Source organism: Melanerpes formicivorus, unplaced genomic scaffold (assembly GCF_026170545.1).
Source record: "Melanerpes formicivorus ecotype bairdi unplaced genomic scaffold, bMelFor1.0.p_v2 SCAF_13, whole genome shotgun sequence".
NCBI classification, from domain to species: Eukaryota; Metazoa; Chordata; class Aves; order Piciformes; family Picidae; genus Melanerpes; species Melanerpes formicivorus.
In genome coordinates this window covers 11,947,511-11,969,688 of record NW_027142365.1, presented here as the reverse complement: position 1 = coordinate 11,969,688, position 22,178 = coordinate 11,947,511, and the positions used below count along the sequence as shown (strand labels likewise).

Sequence of the window (22,178 nt, the reverse complement as noted above, 5' to 3'; positions counted from 1 at the left end):
AAGACCCTCTATCAGAGTCAGCTATCAGTAGTCAAATTGTGGTGACACATCAAGGGAATTACCTGGAGGTCCTGCCTCCTCTAGAGGAGGTCACTCCTCTAGAGCTATTAAAGACTTGCATGAAGGGAGATGAGGCAGACACTGTGATGGTTGGGGCTGTGGCCCCAGCTGCTGAAAGAGTTGGTCTCTTAGATGGCCTGTGTGCCCTCAGCAAACCCACCAACTCTCAGAAAGCATTCCTTTGCTGTGATCCTGTCCTATGTGTGTGCCCAGGGAGCAAACTGGGAGGTGAACCACTGTAGGTCCTGCTGGGAGACCTTTGTGGCTGGGAAGAAAGCCTCTGCTTGCAAGTCTGGGAAAATAAGTGAGTTTCAGATCAGGAAGACCCATCTTAGGGGCAGCTTCTAGGGACTGCTGAACCAGAGAGGTTAAAGAGGTTGGTACACAAGACAGGCCACCATTACTGCTGGCCTTGTGTGAGGCTTATCAAGAAGAAATGGACGGGGTGTAGCTTTAGAAAGCTAACTCTACCCTTGAGTCCTAGGGTGGACCACTGAGTTTTCCTCTCTTTAAGTCTTTCTATTTAGAAGTTGTGGCTTGGGACAGGTCCTTGGAAGTAGCCTTTTTCTGCTCTGAGATCTTGTCTGCAGCAAAAATTTGTCCCTGGGAATGCTCTGTCTACTATTACTGGGTTCTTAATGCCAGCTGTGGCTCTGACAGGGCTAGTTCTGAAATATGCTCCCCAGGCAGATGTCTTCTCAGCAGCTGCAGACAGTAGTAGAAAGCTGTAGACAGAATCATATGGGGCAACTTGACAGTGGGGTGAAAGCCTGTGAGACTGTTGGCAGAGGCCAGCTGGAACCAAGTTTCCAGGGGCTCCTTGTGTCCAGGTCCCCTGCTGGGGCAGGGCTTGCACATTAGCTCTTGCCTACCAGGCTGAAGTGCCCACAGAGCCTGAAAGCTCAGGCCAGGGTTGTTTCCTTTGCACTGCTTCATGGGTACAAGTCTGGTAGCAGAGCCCAGCTTCTATCAACACAACTTCACAGCCAACCCATTCTCTAAACTCTGCAAACTTTGAGTAAATGATTTTGCAGCACTACCCTTCCTTGCTTTTAATATGTTTAGTAGCTATATTGCAAGCAGGAATGCCTAGAGGCTGTGACTAGATGTAGTCCTGTTGTGCTAGATTCTGTTGAGATGGTAAGTGGAGCAGGTAGAGGCATAAAGTTCAGGCTGCATAGCAGTTTCCATTAGACAGAGCTGCTTTCATTTGCCAGCCAGTTATTAAACCTTACCTGTTGCATTGTGGTTTGCCATGCTGAGTGCCCATCTCAGGCTGAGCTTTTCCCGTTACAGCTCCAGCTAAAGTTAATTGGCCTCTATGTAGCCAACACTCTCTAAACCCCCCACCTTGGAGAAGCAGTTTGCAGTGCAGGAAGGAGAGCTGGTTTGGGTGGTTCTTCTGCTACCCAAGAGCACAGGCACCAGCCTCTGAGGATCTTATTTTGCAGGCATCAAGCAAGGACACTCTTAGAGCCTGATAGTTGTCTTCCAGGAAGCCTCTATCTATGCTGAGCAGTTTGAAGTTGTTTCAGATCCTCTGTGCTGACCAGAGAGATCAAGTAACTTCTTCAACACAGGCACTGTGTCTAAAGGGTCAGGCATCAAGCACACCTTCCCATCTTGCCTGCTGACCAGAGATGAGGGCAAACTGACTTCCATGCTCACATGGCTGCAGCAGAGAACAGAGGAAGAAGTTTCAGCAGTACTAATATAGAAAAGGGACAAGGAAAAGGGTGGGAAATAAAGGCAGGCTGAAGAAGGAGGTGATGGGAGGAGGTGGGCCAGGATAGTCTGTACATCCTTAAGGGCATTGCTTGCAGTGCCTCTATTCAGTACTCAGGGCTGAGCCTGGTGAGACTCAGGACCAAGTGCTGATGGAGCTATGACCCAGCAACCCCAAAACAGAAGGGAGAGTGTAGGTCTTCTCCTGTATCCAGCAAGGTCCTGAGCACAGAGAGACCAGGGATTTCACAAATGACACACGCAGTCACCGTTTCTCGTGTGCCTGGTGTTGGATGGTGCATCTTCAGGCACGTTATGGGGACACAGCAGCTGCTTGCGAGGGGGGTGGAGCCAAATGAAAGGGCATAAAGTTGCTCCCCACAGAGCAGGCGTGTGGGGAGGCAGAAACGCCCAGGGAGTGAACTGAACAGCGGAGGTCTGAGCCTCAAGTGGAAGCCATGGAAACTGCATTTCCACTAGACACGGAAACGGTGAAGATTACACACGGGATATAGGAATTGGAAAAGCCCCTGGAGATCTAAGGTGTGGTGAAGCCTATGTACAGCCTGCACCCTGAACCTTCCCGTCTGGCTCACCCTGCAAGGATGTGTACATGGGAGCTCCCTATCCATGTCTCGTTCAATATATACACCAGAGTCTAGCAGTACAGTATTTGCTCTGCTTTGCTTGCCCTTTCTTTGCCAGTCCTTCCCTTTTTCCTCCTAGTACTTCAATCCTTTATTCTCCAGATCTTTGCTTTACAGTTTGGTAAATGAATTTCTACCTTTACTTCTAAGTCCCAGGAGCTGAAGTAAATCAGAGTGAGTTGTCAGGGCCCTGGGTACATTCCAGTCTTCCTGGGGCTTTGGCTCTCTGATGTCAGAACCACCTTAGATAATGCATCTGTGTGTGGGGAACTTCAGTGAGACCCTGACCCTCTTTGCCTGAGGAGCTTCTTTTGAGCTCAGGCTGTCACCCTCAGGTTCTGCTTGACTTCAGCTGGAGGTACTTCTGATCTTGTACCTCTCTGATCCCAACCTACTGATTTGACTCCCTGGCTTGGCCTTGGATTTGCCTCACCACTCAGAGAATAGGACTTGCTGGGTAACCACTGGACTAATTTCTGTCACCAGATCTGTTCTTCTCACCTTCCCTCAGTGGGACCTGGCTGCTCCTGGCACTGAACTGAGATTCAGGGTTTGAGGAGACACAGGGGCTGTGGGTAAAGCAAGTGTGTGATCAAGCAAGCAGAACCTTCTCCTTGGAGACATATGTGGGAATTTGCAAGGTGCAAGCTTTGGATTTGGAGAGGTCAGAAGGAGAGCCTCAGGAAAGACCTGCTGCTTTGGACACAGGCAGTCCTTCCTTGCAGGAGCTGTGGTTCATCCCCAGCTTTCTCAGTTTCCCCAGCAAGGTCCCTGAAGATCAGAGTTTCCCCTTGCTCTCAAATATCCTGCTAACTTGTAAGAGGCTGTGAGGTTGAAGGTCACATAGAAAAGGTCCAGTGAACAGGTGAACAAATTGCAGTTGCTCAGGAGTTAGGAAACTGCTTGCGTAGCCTTGACTGGGACCCTTCTGAGTGCAGGTCTTGAGATCCAGTGCCTTACACATGGCTGTGTAGACCATGCATTTCCTGCATGGTCTAATGTGTTTTGGTGGCAGTGGAACAAGCCAAGCTGTGTGTGTGAAGATGACCCCAACCTGAAGGCTCCTTTCCCACACAGGAAAGAGCCAGGAGAGCTGAGGCAAGGAGAGATAGAGCATGGATGCTGACCTGTAGAGCTTGAGCCTGTCCCTCACCATGTCATAACCAATTCCTAAGCTGGATTCATCCAGATGCTAGTCACTGCCAGCCTCCTACCCAGCCCTCCCATCAGGGCCCTCACCCCAGATCAGGGTCCACATGGGCCATGCCCAGCAAACATGTACAGCTCTTCGTGATCCAAGGGCCATCAGCTAGCAGGAGGTGTCTGCATCAGAGTGGTAGGAGGAATCTCTTTTGCTGAGACTCAGTTTATGATTCACTGTTTGAGTCCTGATGACTATTTTAACATGAGGTCCTCACACCTCTGTTTTCCTGGCTGGGGGTAGGGCAGCTCTCGCCATGGGGGGATTTTTCCTTGAGACATCAGGGATGTGCCATAGGGACAGGCACAAAAGGCAAGAAAGAAAGAGGAGACTCTGAGCAGGCCCTTGTGCTGGTGTTGTAGCTGGACCCTGGGGATTCAGATTGAGTCTGTTTGGTGGAGGAAGGCTGATTACCACACCACATTTGCCTGCTGGGCCTATTTGGCCTCGTTTACTTGCTCCACACAGGATTTATGGCCAGCTCCACCGCTGGACTGTCATGTCCCACACAAAACACAGCGCAAGGCTGCAGCAAAGTGTTGCCCCAGACTTCCTTAGGGATAGGGTAAGGAAAGGGGGTGGAGAAATCTATGCATTCACATTGACATTGATGCCAGCAGGGAGCCTGGGTAGCTAAGCAGCCAGAGGTACTGCTTCCCTAGTCCAGGGATGAGTGCTGGCAGGAACATGTCGGGGTCCTGAGGACTATCTCCAGGAGAGAGCTGGAGGTCTGGGGTGTGCCTGCACCACTGCAAACACCATCAGTCAGCTAGATGTAACTGCATCTCTGGCATTTCCCAGCCTCTGAATGCTTTCTGTGGCCATCTCACTGTCCTCCTGAGGCAAGGTTCTCCTTTGCTCGCCATTTGGCACATGGCAGCTCCCCAGGGGAGCTCCCCTGTCCCTGTGGACAGGCGGCACGGCCAGTGCTGAGCTGGGAGAGCAAGTGCTCTGCGCTAGCGTGGGGACTCCTCACTGTGCTCCCCGGGATACGTACCGTGGAGCACTCAGCCTGCGCTGGGACCACTCGCTCCGTTGATCGAGTGAGGTGCAGGAGAGCCCGGCCCGAGTCAGGGGACAAGTGTGGCACACGGCGGGTGTGCAGCGGCAAGCCCGAGGCTTTGTGCGGCTGCAGCGCACGGCGGGCGGGCGGTGAACCCGGGCCATGGTCAGCAGAACCCGACTGCAGCCGTGGGACCTCCCGGGCGGACGGGTCCGGATGGGCTCAGCCTGTCGGGCAGGCGCTCCCTGGCGCCGTGGGCACTCTTCCAACAGGCGGGCTCCGGGCTGCGGCCCCGCTCAGCCGGGACTGCGACCCTCGGCCCGGGTCCTGCCCGACGGGAGCGGAGAGGCAGGGCTGGGGGAGACTCATTCCCCGCTCAGGCTCCAGGCCACCATACCCACTCCGTCCCGAGAACGTCTCCGAGCAGCCCCGCGTCCGAGCCCGGCCCCACTCCCTGCCCGCCGCGAAGCTCCGAGGACAGGCGGGACCCTTCCTGGGCCACCACCCCTGCTCCACGGACGGAGCCCGGTGGTCTGCTGGTAAAGCACGGTAACCCCGGCTCGGCCTTCAGGGGCGTCGCCGCAGGCGGACTCCGGGAGGCGGCGGGGCCGGGGCGGAACGGTCCCGGCTCGCCTCGTCTGTTGTCCCGGGCTCAGGGTTGGCCCGAGAAAGGATGTGCCGAACGGCGCGGCCCCGTCCCGTCCCCACAAAAGAACCCTTGTGCTGGCCCCATAATTGCTAATCATCAATCACCATTAATAACAGCTGATGAGGCGGGAGGGGGAGGTGCCTTCCCAGGGGCCGGCCGCGCCGGGGGGAGCGGGGCGCCGAGCCCCGGCGGAGCGGGCGCTGAAGGAGGAACTCGACCGTGATGTGCGGAAGATGGATGAGAGCAGAGGGCGACACCCCCGCCCGCCTCCCCTCCCGGCCCTCCCCTCCCCGCCCGGCCCGGCCCGGCCCCCCCGCGGCGGGGCGGGCGGGCGGGCGGCTCCGAGCGCGGCTCCACTCCGCCGCGCCGAGCCAGCGAGCGGGCGGGCGGGCGGCAGCTCTCGCTGGGCGCCGAAGCCCACGGGAGGCGGCGGGCGTGGGCCGGGACCACGGCGGGGCCCGGCGAGTTGGCGGCGGCCCGAGCTCGCCGGAAAGTTGGTGCCGGCTGAGCCGGCGGCGCCCGCTCGCCATGCAGAGACCCAGCGGCCAGGGGACCGCCTTCTCCATCGACTCGCTCATTGGGACGCCGCCACCACGCTCCGGGCACCTGCTTTACACCGGGTACCCCATGTTCATGCCGTACCGGCCGCTGGTGCTGCCGCAGGCGCTGTCCCACGCGCCGCTGCAGTCGGGGCTGCCGCCGCTGGCCCCGCTCGCCTCCTTCGCCGGCCGCCTCACCAACACCTTCTGCGCCAGTCTGGGCCAGGCCGTGCCCTCCATGGTGGCCCTTACCACCGCCCTGCCCAGCTTCTCCGAACCCCCCGACGGCTTCTACCCGCCGCAGGAGCTGCCCCCGCCGCGCGCCAACCCCGACGCCGGCTGCCGGCGAGGCACCGAGGGGCTGGAGCCGGAGGAGCTGCCTCCGGGGGGTCGCGACAAGGGGCCGCCCGAGCCGCCGCTGCACTTCCCGGACCCCTTCCCCGGCCTGGCAGGTAAGAGTGGCGCGGGCCAGCCCGCCCGGCAGACAGCACAGCGCCTACGGCGAACTCCTGTCCGCCTCACCCGGGACTCCCGCAGCCCCGGTCCGGGCTCTCACCGGCGGCTACGGGCTAGGGGGCTGCATCGCGGGCCCCCGGGCTCACCAGGACAGGAGCCGGGGACAGAAGCACAATGAGCTGTGGCGGTGAGGGCTGCTTGTGGCTGCCGCTCCCGGTCCGTCCCGTCGGGCCGAGCTGGGAGGACGGGGCCGGTTCTCCTCTGTTCTGGGCCCGTTCCACAGCACCCGCAACTTTCGCAGAGACAAACTCCGCTCGCCGGGCTCAGGCCGCGTTGCGACCGCTGTCGGGGTGGCCCCTCGGTGGGATACGGGGGCTACCGGAGCCGAGAAGGGCTCGGCGGCGCGGAGCTCTCCGAGGTCCTGGCATCCGGCCCGGGCCGCAGCACTGCGCTCAGCCCTCCGGTCCCCGTCCCGGTCCCGCTCCCGTTCGGTGCAGACGCGGCGCAGGGCTGCGCCCCTTCTCCGGCACGATACCTCTTCCTGGGTGTACCGCGGGGCTGGGGACTCGGGGTTCCCTCGCTTTCCTGCAACCCGCCCCGTGCCGGACTTCGCCGCCCTCCCGGCGTCGCCCTGCTGCGACTGCTGACTCTCCAAGCCCGCGCAGCGGCGGCAGGTCCTGTGCCCCGGTGGCAGGTCCTGTGCCCCGGCGGCTGCCACGCTGCCCGCTCGGAGCTTCGCTCCTCGTGGTCTGAGTCCGCCCCTGTGCTCGCGGTCTCGGCATCAGCTGCGCCCGACGGCCCGGGCAGGTGGCTGCCCCGATCCCGGGAGCCCGCTCTGTGCTGGCCGGGGCGGCTCCCGTTGCTGTGGCAGGGTCCCCGCCTTTGTAAGCTGCGGCCTCTCCACGCGTGTGCGGACAGCAGCCTCAGACTTGTTGCTCGGCTGGATCCAGCTCTCGCTCTCTGCCACCTCTGGTCCTGCAGCTCCAGGTGTCCCCTCTGTGGCGAGAGTGACATAGCCCCGCTGCTGGCTTGCTCCGGCGTGGCTTGTCCTGAGAGCTGTCTCCCCTGGTCTTCCTTGAGATCCACCTTTGTCTCGCAGGCTTCCAGGCACGGATGTGTGCTGAGAAGTCTCTGCTGCTTCTCGCAGTGCTTGACGGCACATTCTCCATCTTCCCTTTAGTCTCTCCTAGGTGAGCCCAGGGCTTTTCCTGGCCCTGCCTTGTCCTTCCCTCAGAATACCATTTTCCTCTCTCAGGTGCCTCTTGAACTTCGTCCCTCAGCAGGACAACCAGGGTGTTTTGCCTCCCCCATTACCTTTATAGGTTACTGGGGCTTTGGTGTTCTCAGGTAGCTATGCTGAGTCAAAAGCCCAGTAGGACCTCACCTCTGGGGTGACAGTCTCCTCAGGGACAGAACTGCCCTGACCAAAGCCAGCCGTCTGTATGACCACATCTTCTCAGTCAATAAGGGAATGAGCTGCGTTATGTCAGATCTTCCTCCACAGCTCCTCCATAGCTAAGCCAAACATGATCTGTCCTCCCAAGGGACTCAGATGACCTGTCCCAGACAGTGGCCATTTCTGATACTAAGAAGCCATGTCTCCAAGGCTTGCCCTGCTGTAACATATTCATGTGCTAGCAGGAGATATGTCCTGCCACAGCTGTTCACTCACCACATTCTCTTACCACTGTGCCTGCTCTGGAGCCATGAAGGATGCCTGTCCCTCAGCACAAGCATGAGCCCCTGTGGACCTAACTCTATGGGCTGCTCTGCCCATATCCAAGAGGATTTGGGAGGTTGAATGTTCCTACCTTCTCCTTTGCCTAATATTTCTCCTGACTGTACCAGCCAAGGCCCTAGGGATGGACAATAAGGTTTGTTTTACCAACCATCTCAAATGAAAGCCAGGATGGTTCCCATGGGCTTTTTCTACAGATAAGGAAGAGAAAGAGGGGAGGCATCAAAAACTATCTATAATGCAGCTCGTGCTAGCATCATGCCTGCAGCCCTGGCCAAGCAATTGTTCAGGGAAGAGTAAAAGAACACAACCTGTGCAGTACTGCTTAAAACGACACTTCCCCAGCTTCCACCCACCTGTGCTTCAGGGCCTTCCTGAGCCAGATGCTGCTTCTGTGTACTTAGTAGCATTTGACCAATTGCTTTTCTGTGACCTTCTTTCATCTCCCCTGGAGTCCACCAGAAAGGAGAGAGAAATGTGGCATCACCACATCCGGAAGCAAGGTGTTCCACAGATCTTGTATCTTGAATCTGCAGAAGAACCACGTGAAGAAGAAATGCCTCCTTTTGTCTGTTCTGCTGACATCAAGTGACTTATGCCCTCAAGTGACTGTTTCTGTCCCTGGGCTCCATTAGTGTCTCCACTCTGTAGTTGTCTATGGACACGAGATCAGCTGCTTGTTAGATCAACCAAATGAGTCAATGCTCTGGTTTAGGGCCTCTCTCTACATCTACTCTGCCTCAAACTTTCTCCCACCTGTGGTCATCCCTCTTGAGAGGTGAGAGGCACATTGGGAAACTGGTGGTAAGCAGCAAAGCTCGGGGTCTGGTTTGTTACTACCACTGCAGTAAAGAGCTTGGGCCTCAGGATAGTTACTCAACTGCCCCCAGCTCTCCACACCTCTCCTGAGAGTGTGTTTGTCCCTGAACTGTGGAGGTCTCCATGAGATCCAGGCTGTGGTCTGAGATCCTCTCTTTGTGTGGAGGTAGTAACTGCACCTTTGGTCAGGGACAGGGTGATTTTTTGTGTTGTTCCCTATGAACCTGACAAAGAGCTTGTGAGCCTACCAAGACAGGGCTCTTCTGGCTGTCACAACACTCATTCTTGATCCAGGTCAACCTGGTCTTGTATAACTTGTCACCTGTGACAGCTGACTTTCCTCACCGTGCTTACCATGTTCATAATCCTAGAATGTTTTGGGCTGGAAGGGACTTTTAAAGGTCATCCAGTCCAACACCCCTGCAGTCAGCAGGGACATCTGCAACTAGAGCAGGTTGCTCAGAGCCCCAAGCAACCTGACCTGCAGTGGTTGCAGGCATGGGGCAACCTGGGACAGGCTCTCACCAACCTCAGCATAAAAAATTCCTTCCTTCTCTCCAGTCTGAATCTCTCTCTTTTTGTCCAAACCATCACCCCTTGTCCTGTCACAGCAGGCCCTGCTAAAAAGTCTGTCCCCAGCTTTCTTATTAGTCCTTTTAATCACTACACAGTAAGGTCTCCTTGGAGCCTTCTGCTCCAGGCTGAACAACTCCAATTCTCTCAGCCTGTCCACATAGGAGAGGTGTTCCAGTCTTCTCACCATTTTTGTGGCTTCCTCTGGACCTCTTCCAACAGGTCCATGACTTTCCTATGATCAGCAAACAACTGGGACTTTGTGAAGAGAAAGCAATGGGTCAATCCTTCCACTACTGCCTTGTGGATCTTTCAGATCACAATGCTTTGCTTCATGATAGCTTCACTTCCTGCTCCAAGGCCTTGATAGTCTCGATATACCCTCCCACCAGAGCGATGGGTTCCTCTGCCTCCATCACTTCCTTGATGGGAACACACTAGATGACTAACAGACCGATTTTCCTTGTGAAAACCCCCGGCTTAGGCTCTCTAATCATATAGCTCTGAGTTCCTTACTGCAAGCTCAGCCATTTCATAAGACACATTAGGTTGCTAGAGACCTTTAAAGCCCAAGGTCTGTCTAAGACAAGTGCACCAGAGCTAGTAGCTGCTGTACAGCCCAACATGTTGCATCACTTGGCTTTTCTCCAGTCTCTTTGGGCACAGCCTGGGCCTACAGGAGCAAACTGCCTGATGATGATGGTTTGATTACATGGTTGCTGGGATGCTGTCCTCTGTCACTGGGGAAGGACAGAGTTGGAGCAGGACCTAGGAGTGCTCTTGGTGAAGACACTGGCATCCTCATAAGAGCTCTCTTATCTTGTCCAGCCTTGAACTCAAGCAGGCAGAGATGGAACACAGAAATGAAAGCTCTCCTTTTTTTCAGCGAGTGCCTGCATGAAGCTGTATATTGGAGCTGAAGTGCTCCATGCCACCTGCTGCTAATCCTCAGCCTCTCGAGCACAAATTAATTTTCAGGGTCTTTGCTATACCCCCTATGCATATGGGGGACTTCTCCCCCTGCCCCTCAAGAAGGAGGTTGCAGTCTATTCTTCTACACTGGAATAGACCTAAAGGTGTTTCCCCCCCAGCTCCCCTGCTACAAAGCAGGAGGAGCAGGGAGATGAGTCCAGATCTCCAAAGCTATCTACCCACTCTCAGGAGCCACGGACTTGCTGCAGAACCAGCAAGGGATGTAGGAGCTCCACAGCAATCAGACTCTTAACAATGTCTCCTGGGCTCACAACAGTCTCTTGCAGTTGCTGCTTGTGCATTTGCAGCCCTGTACCTTCAGGCATCTGAGGGCTCTTCCTTTCCCACTGAAGTGAGGTGTTCAGTGGCTCAGGGTTCACTTGCCAGTACCTGGACACTGCCTAGAAGCTTAGACAGTTACTGCTTCTCCTGCACAGGGGATTATACTGATAGGGGCAGTACTCTGGGACCAGGTCCTTCCAGCAGGGTCAGGCCTGGAGAGCTTGCTGGTCTTTTCTAGTCTCAGCGTAACTTCTTCACCTGTCTGTGCAGAGCTGTAGGTTCTCTGCCTCTATGACCCCTGGTTATGGCAAGGAGCATCTTCTTACTTGATTTCCTATGAGACTTTTGTTTGAGGCCTTCTGCCAAGGAAGTGGTTGGAATTTTCCTCCCTGCTGTCTCCCACCCATGTCCTCTCTTGCTCCATGGCTGTTTAAATGTTCAGGCAGCAGTTTGGGACCCAAGAAGCTGGCAAGAAGGAGATTTATATTCCTATACTCATCAATATTCTTGCAGGTAAAGTTACAGAGATGTCTGCAGGAGCACAAGCACTGCCTCCTCTCTGGGTGGCTTGGGATGAGCTCCTGTCTGTTGGGTGATGTTGGCAGGCCCTAGCTTGCCCCTCTGCACAGGCTGTTGAGGGGAGCTAAGTTTTGAACATCATCTACTGGAGCACTTTGTTCCCAGCTCTGCGGTAGTGCATCCTGGGCTTGGGGAGGGACTGTGGGCAGCAGCACACCCCTTGTTACTGGAAGTTTGCTGGGCTGGAACCAGCCCTAGCTGCTGGTTCCAGGATGGTCCTTCAGCTCCTTCTTTCTGGTGAAAGGCATTGCTGGTGTGATGCAGTGGGATGGGCCAGGGAGGGCTGAGCGGGGCCCAAGGTCTAGACTTTATTCCTGGATGTGGAGGTCTGGACAAGTCCTGGCAAGACTGTGGTGCCCTGCTGGAGTGAAGCAGCGGTGCTGCTACCGCCGGGGAGTGGGACTGGGGGAGTGGTGGCTGCTGGGGTGCCTCAGCCCCGAGGTTCCCGCGGCTGTTGCCCTAGGGAGCCGGCCGGGCTGCGGGCAGCGCATAGCAGAACCGTTGCGGGGTCACTCTTCCCCGGGTGGCAGCGTGGGAGGAGCCGGCGGGAGGGCCCGGCGGGAGGGAGGGGGCGGAGGGCCGTGCAGGTGGGCGCTGACGCTGTGTGCCCCGCAGACGGCAAGGCGTACAGCTCGGACGAGGAGAAGCTGGAGGTGAAGTCGTCGGCCACGCCGTGCAGCGAGCGGGAGGAGGAGAGCTCGGCAGGCGACAGCGAGGAGGAGCCTTTCCTGGACGGGGCGGCCGCCGCTGCGGGCTCCAAAGCCAAGGGCAAGGGCGGCCCCGCCGCCGAGCAGGCCCCACCGGGCTCCGGAGCCGGCAAGAGTCGCCGCCGCCGCACGGCCTTCACCAGCGAGCAGCTGCTGGAGCTAGAGAAAGAATTCCACTGCAAGAAGTACCTGAGCCTGACCGAGCGCTCGCAGATCGCGCACGCCCTGAAGCTGAGCGAGGTGCAGGTCAAGATCTGGTTCCAGAATCGCCGCGCCAAGTGGAAACGCATCAAGGCGGGCAACGTCAGCAACCGCTCGGGAGAGCCCGTCCGCAACCCCAAGATCGTGGTGCCCATCCCGGTGCACGTCAACCGCTTCGCCGTGCGCAGCCAGCACCAGCAAATCGAGCAGGGCGCCCGGCCCTGAGCGCCGTCGGGGCTCTCGGACCCTGGGGCGGGGGGCCCGGGTCGGCTCTGGCCGCTCTCTCACACTCCTCTGTACATGTCCCTTATTTATTCCATGTAAACTCTGTACATACGGCAGCGTGTCCGTCTGTCCGTGCCGCGGGGAGCGCGGGCCGCCTGGCCCCCGCGGGCTCCGGCCGCCAGCCGCGCCGGGCCGGGGCGGGAGCGGGAGCGGGAGCGGGGCTGGAGCCGCGCTGCCCGGGGTCGGCCGCGCGTATATCGCTGTGATTTCAATAAATTATTTTCTATGGAGAAAGCGGCAGCGGCCCCCGGCCGTGCAAGGACAAGGGCAGGGGCGGAGACGGAGCCGCGGGCTGCGGCACCGACCCCGAGGGAAGAGAAGGAGGCTCCAGGGCTTGCCCGCCCCGCTGCCTGTACCGGGGCCCCGGTGGCTGCGCAGGGAGCAGCGGTGTCCTTGAGGACTCCATCGAACTCGGCCCCGTGCCGGTGTCGGGACACGGGAGAGGGCAGAAAAAGGAAGGCGGTGAAAAGCTCCTGGGAGCAACCCTCGAATCTGCCCTCCCGCCGGCGGGCCGGTGCGGGGACCGAAACCGGAGCTGGGGCAGGGCCGCCACAGCCTGCCCGGTGCTCGCCACGAGGCGGGAGGGACTGGTGCGCTGCCCCCGGCCTCCCGATGCGGCTGCATCCCCTGCTCTGCCCGGAACATCTGGCACCGCAGCCCCGGGCCCCGGGGCATGAGCGATCCCCACCGAGGTTTGCTCTGCCCGATGCACTTGGCACTTTCCCTGAAAGCAAATCCCTGCCCATTCCATGGCACCCATGCCAGGACCCGGCTGCTGTTGGCCGTGTGCTGAGGAGCGATCTGGGCCCACAGCCCTCCTGGCCCCTCTCTGCTGTCCCCAGGGCTGCCCTGTCTCAGCTCTATGAGCAGTCAGCCCCATATGCCACCAACATCTCTGATGGTGGTGCAGAGCCCGCTGGAAGAGTCCTGCCTGGAAGCCTTTCCTCCTCTTCAGCCCCGAGGAGACACCCTTAGCCCACAGGGAATATGCAGAGAAATCCTCTACAGCTCAGGGGCCTTACTGCCTCTGAACACTGGGGCAGTGCTGCTGCCAGAGCTGCCAGCCCCACAGCTGGGCTGAGGGCATGGTAAGGGTCTTGTCCTCCCTTGGAAACCTCAGCCTGTGTCACCAGTACCAGCTGCTGCTCTCTGACCTTGCTACTGAGCTCCACAGCAGCAAGCATGGCCAGGGTGGCCCAGGTGCTGCTGGCACTGACACTGTGTCCTCTTTGCCCTATCCTGCAGCCACTGCCTAGCCTGGGAGGGGGGTGGGGTTGGTGAGGGGTGTTCAGGTGTCCTCATCAGGGGCTTACACATCTAGGCCAGCCAGAGTGAAACAGTCTGCTCTAGAGTGCAAGAGATGCTGTTTCTGAAGCTAGGGGATAGTTCAGATGATTGAGCCAAGCCCCAGAACCTGATGAAAATCCAGTTTCACACAGGGCACAGCTGCCTGCACAATCCTGTCACACCCATGCAGAGGACCATGAGATACCACTGCTAACTGAGTGTCCAGCCATGAAAGCTCCTGTGCCTGGTTTGAAGAATGTCACCCAACACAGCCCTTGTGGCAAGGGGGCTCACACAGCTGTGCTGCAGTAGCAGTACCCGTTGCAATCGCACCAGAGACTCCTGGACATGGAGAAGACTCTCTCCAAGAGTGTGGGATGTGGTGCTGCTGGAACACTATCGCTTCAAGGTTTGGTAGGGAGTCACACAGGGCCCACTTAGCTATTAGCACCCTTCCCTGAAAGACACAGCTTCTAAGAGTGGGCACATCACTGACAGACAGACCTGGCTGTCTCCCCCGATGCCCTGCCTGATGCCACAGCAAGGGCTGGCCCATCTCCATGCTACTTCTCCATGGCCCTTCCCTCTTCAGCAGGTGCACTCTGCTGATCTGGAGAGTGGAGTCCATGCTCAGCCTGTGCAGCTGAGTCCACCTGCAGAGCCCTGTAGCCTCAGGGCACTGGCAGGGCTGATGTGCTCTCCCTGCCCGTTGGCTGCTGCTGGTCATCCTGTGCCAGGACAGCCACAGCTGAGAGCAGAGCAACCGCTAGGAAAAGCTGTGCTCCTGAATGTTCCAGGTGGGTGCTTCTTTCCTGCAGGCCCTGAGAAAGTTCTGCAGGATCATTTCATCACCTGTATTTCTGAGCATGGCCAGCTTCTTGCATCCAGGGCAGGACAGCCTCCACCTCTGTCTCCTACCACCTACCTGGAAAGGGAAAAGCATCCTCAGGAATTGCCTGGCCTGGCTCTGCTCACAGCATCCCCAGTGTGGGCTTGGCCTGTTCAGGTAGCAACATCTGCTAGCATTCACTCTGGATCAGGGGAGGTAAATGTCCTCTGGCTGCTGCCCCCAGCTGTCCTGCCCTCAGGCTATGGTAGAGCCTGAAGACCTGCAGCTGAGGTGTTCCCTCCTTCTGCCTCCTTGGGTCTGGGTTGGTCTGAGCAGAGATAGAAACTTGACTATACTCTGGCTGCAAACGGGGACAATGTGTCACCTGCAGCAGTAGCTCCTGCACGTGGACTGATGCAGGCACATCTGGGGGGAGGTGGGAGGAGGGAGGATAAAGCCATTGTGCAGCTGTAAGCAGTGCTCTGTCACTATAAATGTGTCCACATGAGGGGTCTATGCCACTGCAGCCCAGCATGGGCCAGCTGTAGGAGATTAAGCAGAGCACTCTGAGAAGAGCACAGCTCCAGGGCTGAGGCAGTGACACAGGAAGGAGCTACATTCAGTTCAAGGTCCAAGATGCCCTCTTATTCTCCCTTGGCATCTGTAGCTGACACTGTGGTTTGTTGTGTCCTGCCTGAGTGGCAGCAGCAGTTACTGTGTCCTTAGCCTCTTCAGGCCTCCCTTCTCATGCCACTGCCCTCCCGTCCCCTGGCTCCACTCTCTGGGTGTCAGCAACCCTGCTCTGGCTGCACCCTGGTTTGGCTTTGGCTCTTTATGCTGCTGGGTTAGCTCAGTCCCAGAGCCAGTGCACAACACAACCTACATCCATCCGTGTCACTACAGCTGTGAGTGCTGCAGCTTGGTGCGGCTCGATCTGGAGCTGCCGGAGGTGGCAGACTGGCTGCTGTCACCAGCAGGCTGGGGAGAGCTGGAGAGGAGCAGCAGCAAGCTCCCTGTGCTGTGCAGAGCAGAGCTCCCCTGTGAGCCCCGTGTAGCGCAGAGAGGCTTGGTGCCTCCTGCACAGCACAGAGTGATGGCACTGCCCGCGCTGCCAGAGTGACTGCAGCACTCCCCCGACAGGAGCTGCTGGGGCAGAGGGTGTCCCCCGAGCGGGAGCATTTACACTGGGGTGGGAGGAGGAGAGCAGCAATGAAAAATTGGGCAGTAAAGAAAAACACTGACATGACAGAGCTGTACAGATGGGCAGGGACCTTGGGAGGTCTCTGGTCCAACACCTGCTCAAAGCTGGTCCCATTAGACCAGGATGTTGAGGAATTTGTCCAGCTGACTTCAGGTATCTCCAAGGATGGTGATCCCACTGCTTCAGGCTTCTGCTCCAGTGTCTGATCACCTTCCTGGTATTATTTTCCTTGTATCTATTTGGGATTTCTCATGGACCACCTTTTGTGTGTTGTCTTGTGTCCTGGACTGGGGGGAAGGAAGGAACTCTTACATGGATACCCAAATGCACACACTGGTGCACACAGCCCTGAACCCCTCGTCCTGCCCCACTGAGTAAAGGACAGATTTGGCTGTAGGACACGCAGAGACATGGACATACATGGCCCTGCAGCTATTGATAGATGTTTATCTATACACAAATACATGCCAACACCACTTAACTTCACCCTCACAAGGACAGCTTCATCTTTTCTCCCTACCCAGACCCGAGCACTCACTTACCTGGACAATGGCTCTTACAGAACCAGGAATGGGGCAGTGATGGCACCTCTGGGGTGGGGTTTATTCACTCAGTAATCCCCACTTGGGAAAAGGTTTCCAGTGCAAAAAGGCTGGTTAGATTCAGAGTCATAGAATCATTTTGGCTGGAAAAGACCTTTAAGATAATTGAGTAAAACCATTGTCTAACCACCAAGGCTGGTGTTAAATCATGTCCCCCAGCACCACATCTCTGCCTCTTTGAAACAACCTCCAGTGATGGGAGGCTCCCTGGGGAGCCTGTGCCAGTCTTTGAGAACCCTTTCAGTCTAGAATTTTCTTCTAATATCCAACAAAACCTCCCCTGGGGCAACTTGAGGCTGCTTCCTCTTCTCCTATCACTTGTTCCTTGGGAGAAGAGACCAACCTCCTTCCAGGGAGTTGCAGAGAGCCAGAAGCTCAGCCTGCTTTTCTCCAACATTCACAGTGCTCTGACAAAGGGCTTGCATGAAGACTTGGTGGGCCTCCACGTGGTGCTGGTGCTGCTGGTATTTCTTAGGCAACCTCTCCAGGACTTGCTTGGAGGTTCACAGTGCAGTTCCCCAGGAGGTCACACCAGTCTCTCTTTTCCAAAACTGGTGGCTGTGATGGGCTCCCCAGCCCTGGTGTGAGCAGACAAGGCAGAGGAATGCTGCCCTGGGGGGCAGAATCCATGCTGCTGGGGTTGCCACTATGGGAGCAGCTCATTGTTCTCCTGGCCTTGGTCAGAAGTACCATGTGGGTGTCATTACTGCAGGAATCCTGCAGTGTGATGAGCCTCTACACTGCTGGGGAGAAATGATCTCCTGTCCCACTGGCCTGGCAGCTGGAAGGGCGGTGACCTAATAACCTCCTGATCCTTCACAGCCAGCTCCACAGCAGCACATAGAGTTCAGCAGATTTGGTAGCTAGTGTGGTCCTGATGATCTCAGCAGTAGAGTGCAAACCTCTGGTGGGTTCATCTGCAGTGTTAAAGGAAAATGACTCAAGGCCTGAAAGAAATTATCAAGGGCATATTGGGACTGGAGCTTGGGAGGAGGGAGCGACTGGAGCCCCCCTCTGCAGCTCCTCACTCAGGTGCTGGGTGTTTATGAAGCACTTCACCAGCTGGCAGTGCTCAGTGATCCCTGGCCAGCTGAAACCACTCCCATGCAGGGGCTTCCACTCTCCTGCCAGTGCTGGGCCTTTCACAGCCTGCCAGCTCACGCCAGTGTCCTGGCAGCTGAGGTCTCCTTCTGAGGGCTTTGACAGGACCTTGCTGTGGACTTCTGCACCTACAGACACCCCAGGTACTGAGACACGACTGGGCACGGGGTACAAGGGCTGTGTTGGAGCATGTTGGTTCCATATGTTGGCCAGCACAGCCAAGGGAGCTGGCACATGGTGTCACACCTCTGCCTGCTCTTTCAAGAGGCAGGATTGTTTGGAAACACCAAAGTGCAGACCAAGGGCATAGGTACTGCTGTTGCCAAGGCACCTCTGCACATACCCAGCATATGGTCCCAGCTGGGGTAGCACTGCCCCATGCCATAGCTGCTGCCCACCCACAAAATCCAGGAGGCTGTGCCAGCTCAGCCAGGGCTGAGAGAGGGCCCACAGGGCTTTCTTTGCCAGTACAGCATATTGCTGTACTCAGACTCTCTGAGAAGTGGTGTAGTCCTGTGGCATCGTTGGGTTCCATCCTGGAGCTGCATACTCTGGATGTGTTCATGGCATGGGTCTGCAGCCCCTTGCCTGCCCAGCACCCACCCCCTGCTGCAGCAGCCACTGCTTCAGCTCAGGAGGGCACGGGGCAGTCTGGCACCAGCCTAAACATGGACAGAGCAGCTCCTGCCTCAGCCTGTCCTGTCCCAGGACTGGCCAGGTGGTACCAGATGTGTGCCATAGTGCGGAGATGAGTGGAACAGTAGGGTAAGGTTGGGCAGGGCAGGACCTGAGTGCTGCTGCTGAGGCCTGGCCCTGCTGCCAGCTGGGGACCTGTGGCTTTCCTAGCAGGGACGCTGCTGCTCAACACAGACCCTCTTGACAGGGATGGGAGTGGTGCTGCAGCACTGAGGCTGCCTGTGCCCAGCACAGGCCCTTACCCTGGGCATCACCCTGGTGTAGGCTGACCTCCCTTAAAGAAACCAGGGCCACTGTGGGGCCAGCAGCCCATGACAGCCTTGCCAGTCTACTCATGAGCTGGAGGAAAGGGCTTGTCCCCAGCACCTGTCTGCAAGGTGTGGGCAAGAGCAGGGCACCGGGGCTGTGCACTGGTGGCAGTGCCAGCCCCAGCAGAACCTGGCCAGGGCTGTAGGTGCCCTGAGGGGGGCTGCACACCCCAGGAGAGGCTGCTCAGGAACGTGCACCCCAAGGATGTCCCCAAGCAGCTCCCATCGGCAGGGCTGCTGCTCCCAGCCCGGCCCCGGAGGCAGAGCATGGGGACAAGCGAGGGGCTTGACTGTGGACCCCATCCCACTGCTGGGGTCCGAGCTGTCCCGCGGGTCGGGGCAGAGCTTGGATGGGAAGGGAGGTGCCAGGGCTGGGCCGGGCGGGATCCCGCGAAGGGGGATGATGTATGGGCAGATGTATCAGATCGCACAAGATAAACAAGCAGTGAATTTCATCAGGGCCCATCATGGCTTTAATTTGGCTGCCTAATGAGTCAGATCCAGCCGCGCAGATAAAAGTTGTCAGAGCCGCAGCCCTAATGAATTTCTTGCCACTTGTAATCAAGGCAGCTTGTCTGAGGGGGATGATTAATGGGCCCCAGAGGAGCTGCCGTCCCTCGGCTTCCATTCCCGCTAATGCAGTCGCCAGGAAATTAACCAAACCCAGCGCTGGGCTGGGGCCGAGCCGGGCACCGGCTGCCCTGCCAGGGAATGAGGGGCAGGAGCAGGCATGGGTGGGGAGACTGGCACCGGGACCAGGACCAGCATCGGGACCAGGACCAGCATCGGGACCAGGACCACTATACTGGCACACACAACTGGTACATGGAGATAAGGGATGGGTGGAGGGCTGGGGCCACCATCTACAGCCACCAGTGTGACCAGGTCAGAGAGAGGAGTGGGCTGCTGAGGGGTACTTGTGGCAGGTGAGATGCTAGGGTGGGCATCAGGGTCTCTTGGCACGTCCCTTCCTTACAGCACTGCCATAACAGGCTTGGGGACCCAAACTTGTGCCCAGTGCCAGTGCAGAACAGAGCCTGCATCCAGGTGTGACAGGAGGGGATGCTGGAACCCCAAACTATTATTCTGTGTGGCCTTGGCTGCAGGCAGTGAACCACTGGAGCCTTGCTCTGCCAAAAGCTGGGAGAAGGTGGGGTCAGGGATGGTAGAGCCCCACGGCTGCCCTCCCTGCCCAGGGGGCTGTCTGTGCCTTGCAACTGGCTGTCTCCATCTTCAGCAGCACTCCTGTCACAGCAAACCACGCAGGCTTCTTGCCTGCTGGGACAATGACCATTCCCTGCCTCCCATCCCAGCTTTGAGCTCCCTGTGCTGCACAGAGGGCCCAGCTGGCTCCAGCACTTCTAACCTAGCATGTGTCCTGCCCAGTGCACAACCTCTGCTGTGCCCAGCTCTGATGCACGGCTGGGTACCTCTGTGGGATACCTCTGACTCCCTGCATTGTCGAACATCTCCCCTCCCCCCTTCCCACACTGCCATACCCATCAACTGCCCAGTTCAGCACAGGACTGCAGGTACCAGCTCCCAAGCTGGGGGAGAAAGGGTGGAACGTGTGCCAGTGTGGGATGGAAACCAGCAGACAGCGGGCAAGCAGCAGCCCCTGGCTGCACCAGGAGCCCAAAAGGCAGCATACAGAAAGCTGGCCTGGCAGGAGGGGGTTGCTTTATTGGCCTTTATCTCCTTGGCTGCAGATAACACACACAGGGCAACTCATGGCAGAGAAACAGTATATACAGAGTGTCCATATAAATATTTCCAATGTACATTTTATACACAAGTGACAGAGACGTTCCACAGCAGCATCCAAAGCCTCGGGGGTCCAGCGCACAGCTGCAGGCCTGGCCCCACACCAGGGGGAGGGGGCTGCTTGCCTCCTCCTCCTCCTCCTGCGCAGCCGGAGACCAGCCCCGCCTGGGCAGCGGCGGCAGCCAGCAGGGAGGCACTGATGGAGACACTGTGTATGGCTTTGGGGCTTGAACCTGGAAGGACAGTGACTCTACAGACATACAGACACAGCTGGGGGGCCCGGGGTGACCATCCTCTTCCTCCTCTAGGTCACCAGGGAGGCGGGAGGGGCCTTTGTCCAGGGGCTGCCTAGGGGAGATGCTCCTTTGGCATCAGCGTGTGGGCAGCGGTGCCAGCGAGCGGAGCCCTCCCTGCACCAGCCAGAAGCAGCGAGGGACATGGGAGAAACACGGACACTGCTGCCCCTGCCACTCCACTGCACCAGGGGTGCACAGCCAGGCCAATATGGGAGTGGGGGCAGGAGCACTGTGCCCACACTGCCCCAGTTGGGGAGAGCAGGTGCAGCCATCGCCCTCCCCAGTACCAGCTGCGCAGGGGAGGCCACACGCCTGAGCTGCCTCCGCCCCCTGCGTTATCTACACGTGTGGTGGGGGCACAGAGAATCTGCCTCTCCTCCCCCTGTACCGATCAGGAGAACAGGATGTCCTGCAGGCCCCCACCCCGGTGACAATGGGGGAGCCTCTCCACAGGCTGGGTCTGCTCAGCCCCACTCCAGCTGCATGGGGAGAGTCCACAGGAACCGGTGCAGAGGAGCAGGCTGCTGGCTCCCCGCCTCCTCCCGGCCAGAGCAGGGGTCCTGGTGGGGGCCGAGCAGGGCAGGTGGCCTGGCTCCGAGCCGCTCCTGTGGCCCTGGTCCCTGGCAGGGCCGGAAGGTGGCCGTGTGGTGAGCGGAGGCCCAAGAGGAGCTAGACGGGGCTGGGGCTGGAGCGGAGGTCAGGCAGCCCCCCAGAGCAGACGTTGTTGTTGGCGTTGGCGTTGCGGCGGGGCAGGCTGGGGGTCAGCGTGGTGACAGCAGTGTCACTGGGGCAGCCGTGCTGCAGCAGGATGTCGATGCACTCCTGGCTGCCGGCTCGCCGGGCGTAGGCCAGTGGGGTCAGGCCCCGAGCGTCCCGGCTCTTCACGTCCACCCCGTACTGTGCAGGAGAGAAAGCAGCTGGTCAGTGGTCATTGGCCCACGGTCATGGGGGTGGCACAACAAGGGCACCAGCAGAGGGGTTTTGTGGCACTGGGGTGGGCAGGAAGAGGTAAGCATGGATAGGGCATGAGCGGGAGCCTGTGGGAGCAGGATGGACGAGGGGTGTCCCGAGACCTGGGAGCAAGGAAGTGCTGCAGTGGGAAAGTACTGGGACAGGGCCTGAGGTGCTCTGGTGGAGGTTGCTGGGTCCTGTCTTACCCAGATGAGCAGCTGTGTGAAGACTACGTTGGCCATGGCGCAGGACAGGTGCAGTGCTGTGCGCCCATCGCCATCCCCATAGGTCTCGTTCACTTCCTCCTTGGTGCCGTGGGCCAGGAGCGTCACCACGAGGCGCAGGTCATCCTCCACCACCGCCCGCAGCAGCTGCTGCCCCAGGGGGATGTCCGACTGGGGCAGCGGAGCCAGGAAGAGCTTCTGCTCATACTTGGCCCGGATCCAGCGCTCCTTCTCCTCCCTGCCAGATCACAGAATCATGGAATCATAGAACTGTTTGGGTTGGAGAAGCCCTCTAAGATCCTCGAGTCCAACCATCAACCCAACACCACCATGACCATTAAACCATACCCCCAAGTGTCACGGCCATGCATTTGCTGAGCACCTCCAGGGGAGGAGATGTGACTGTCACAGCTGGGCCAGCCTGCCTGGGCTACTCATGCCAAGAGACATGAATACCAGCACTGCCTTCCTGAATGCCCCCCC

General features: G+C 58.2%; 2 protein-coding genes across 5 annotated transcripts in view; one reads left to right on the top strand and one right to left on the bottom strand.

Annotated features, from left to right (window-relative positions):
• Positions 1-5,518: 5,518 nt before the first annotated feature.
• GBX1 (gastrulation brain homeobox 1) lies at positions 5,519-12,500 on the top strand. Its single transcript, XM_068146436.1, is given in 3 exon segments — positions 5,519-5,745; positions 5,747-6,276; positions 11,859-12,500. Coding segments are annotated over 3 exon segments (1,275 nt in total). The 3' UTR covers positions 12,377-12,500.
• Positions 12,501-20,120: 7,620 nt separating this feature from the next.
• The window catches only part of AGAP3 (ArfGAP with GTPase domain, ankyrin repeat and PH domain 3), a 99,623-nt gene continuing 97,565 nt past the window's right edge, over positions 20,121-22,178 (bottom strand). For all 4 annotated transcript variants that reach the window (XM_068146155.1, XM_068146156.1, XM_068146152.1 and 1 more), the window contains exons 17-18: positions 21,678-21,933; positions 20,121-21,417 (exon numbers count right to left, since the gene is read on the bottom strand). In XM_068146155.1, the coding sequence (XP_068002256.1) occupies positions 21,190-21,417; positions 21,678-21,933 (484 nt within the window). In that variant the 3' untranslated portion in view covers positions 20,121-21,189. The remainder of the gene's footprint in view (positions 21,418-21,677; positions 21,934-22,178) is intronic.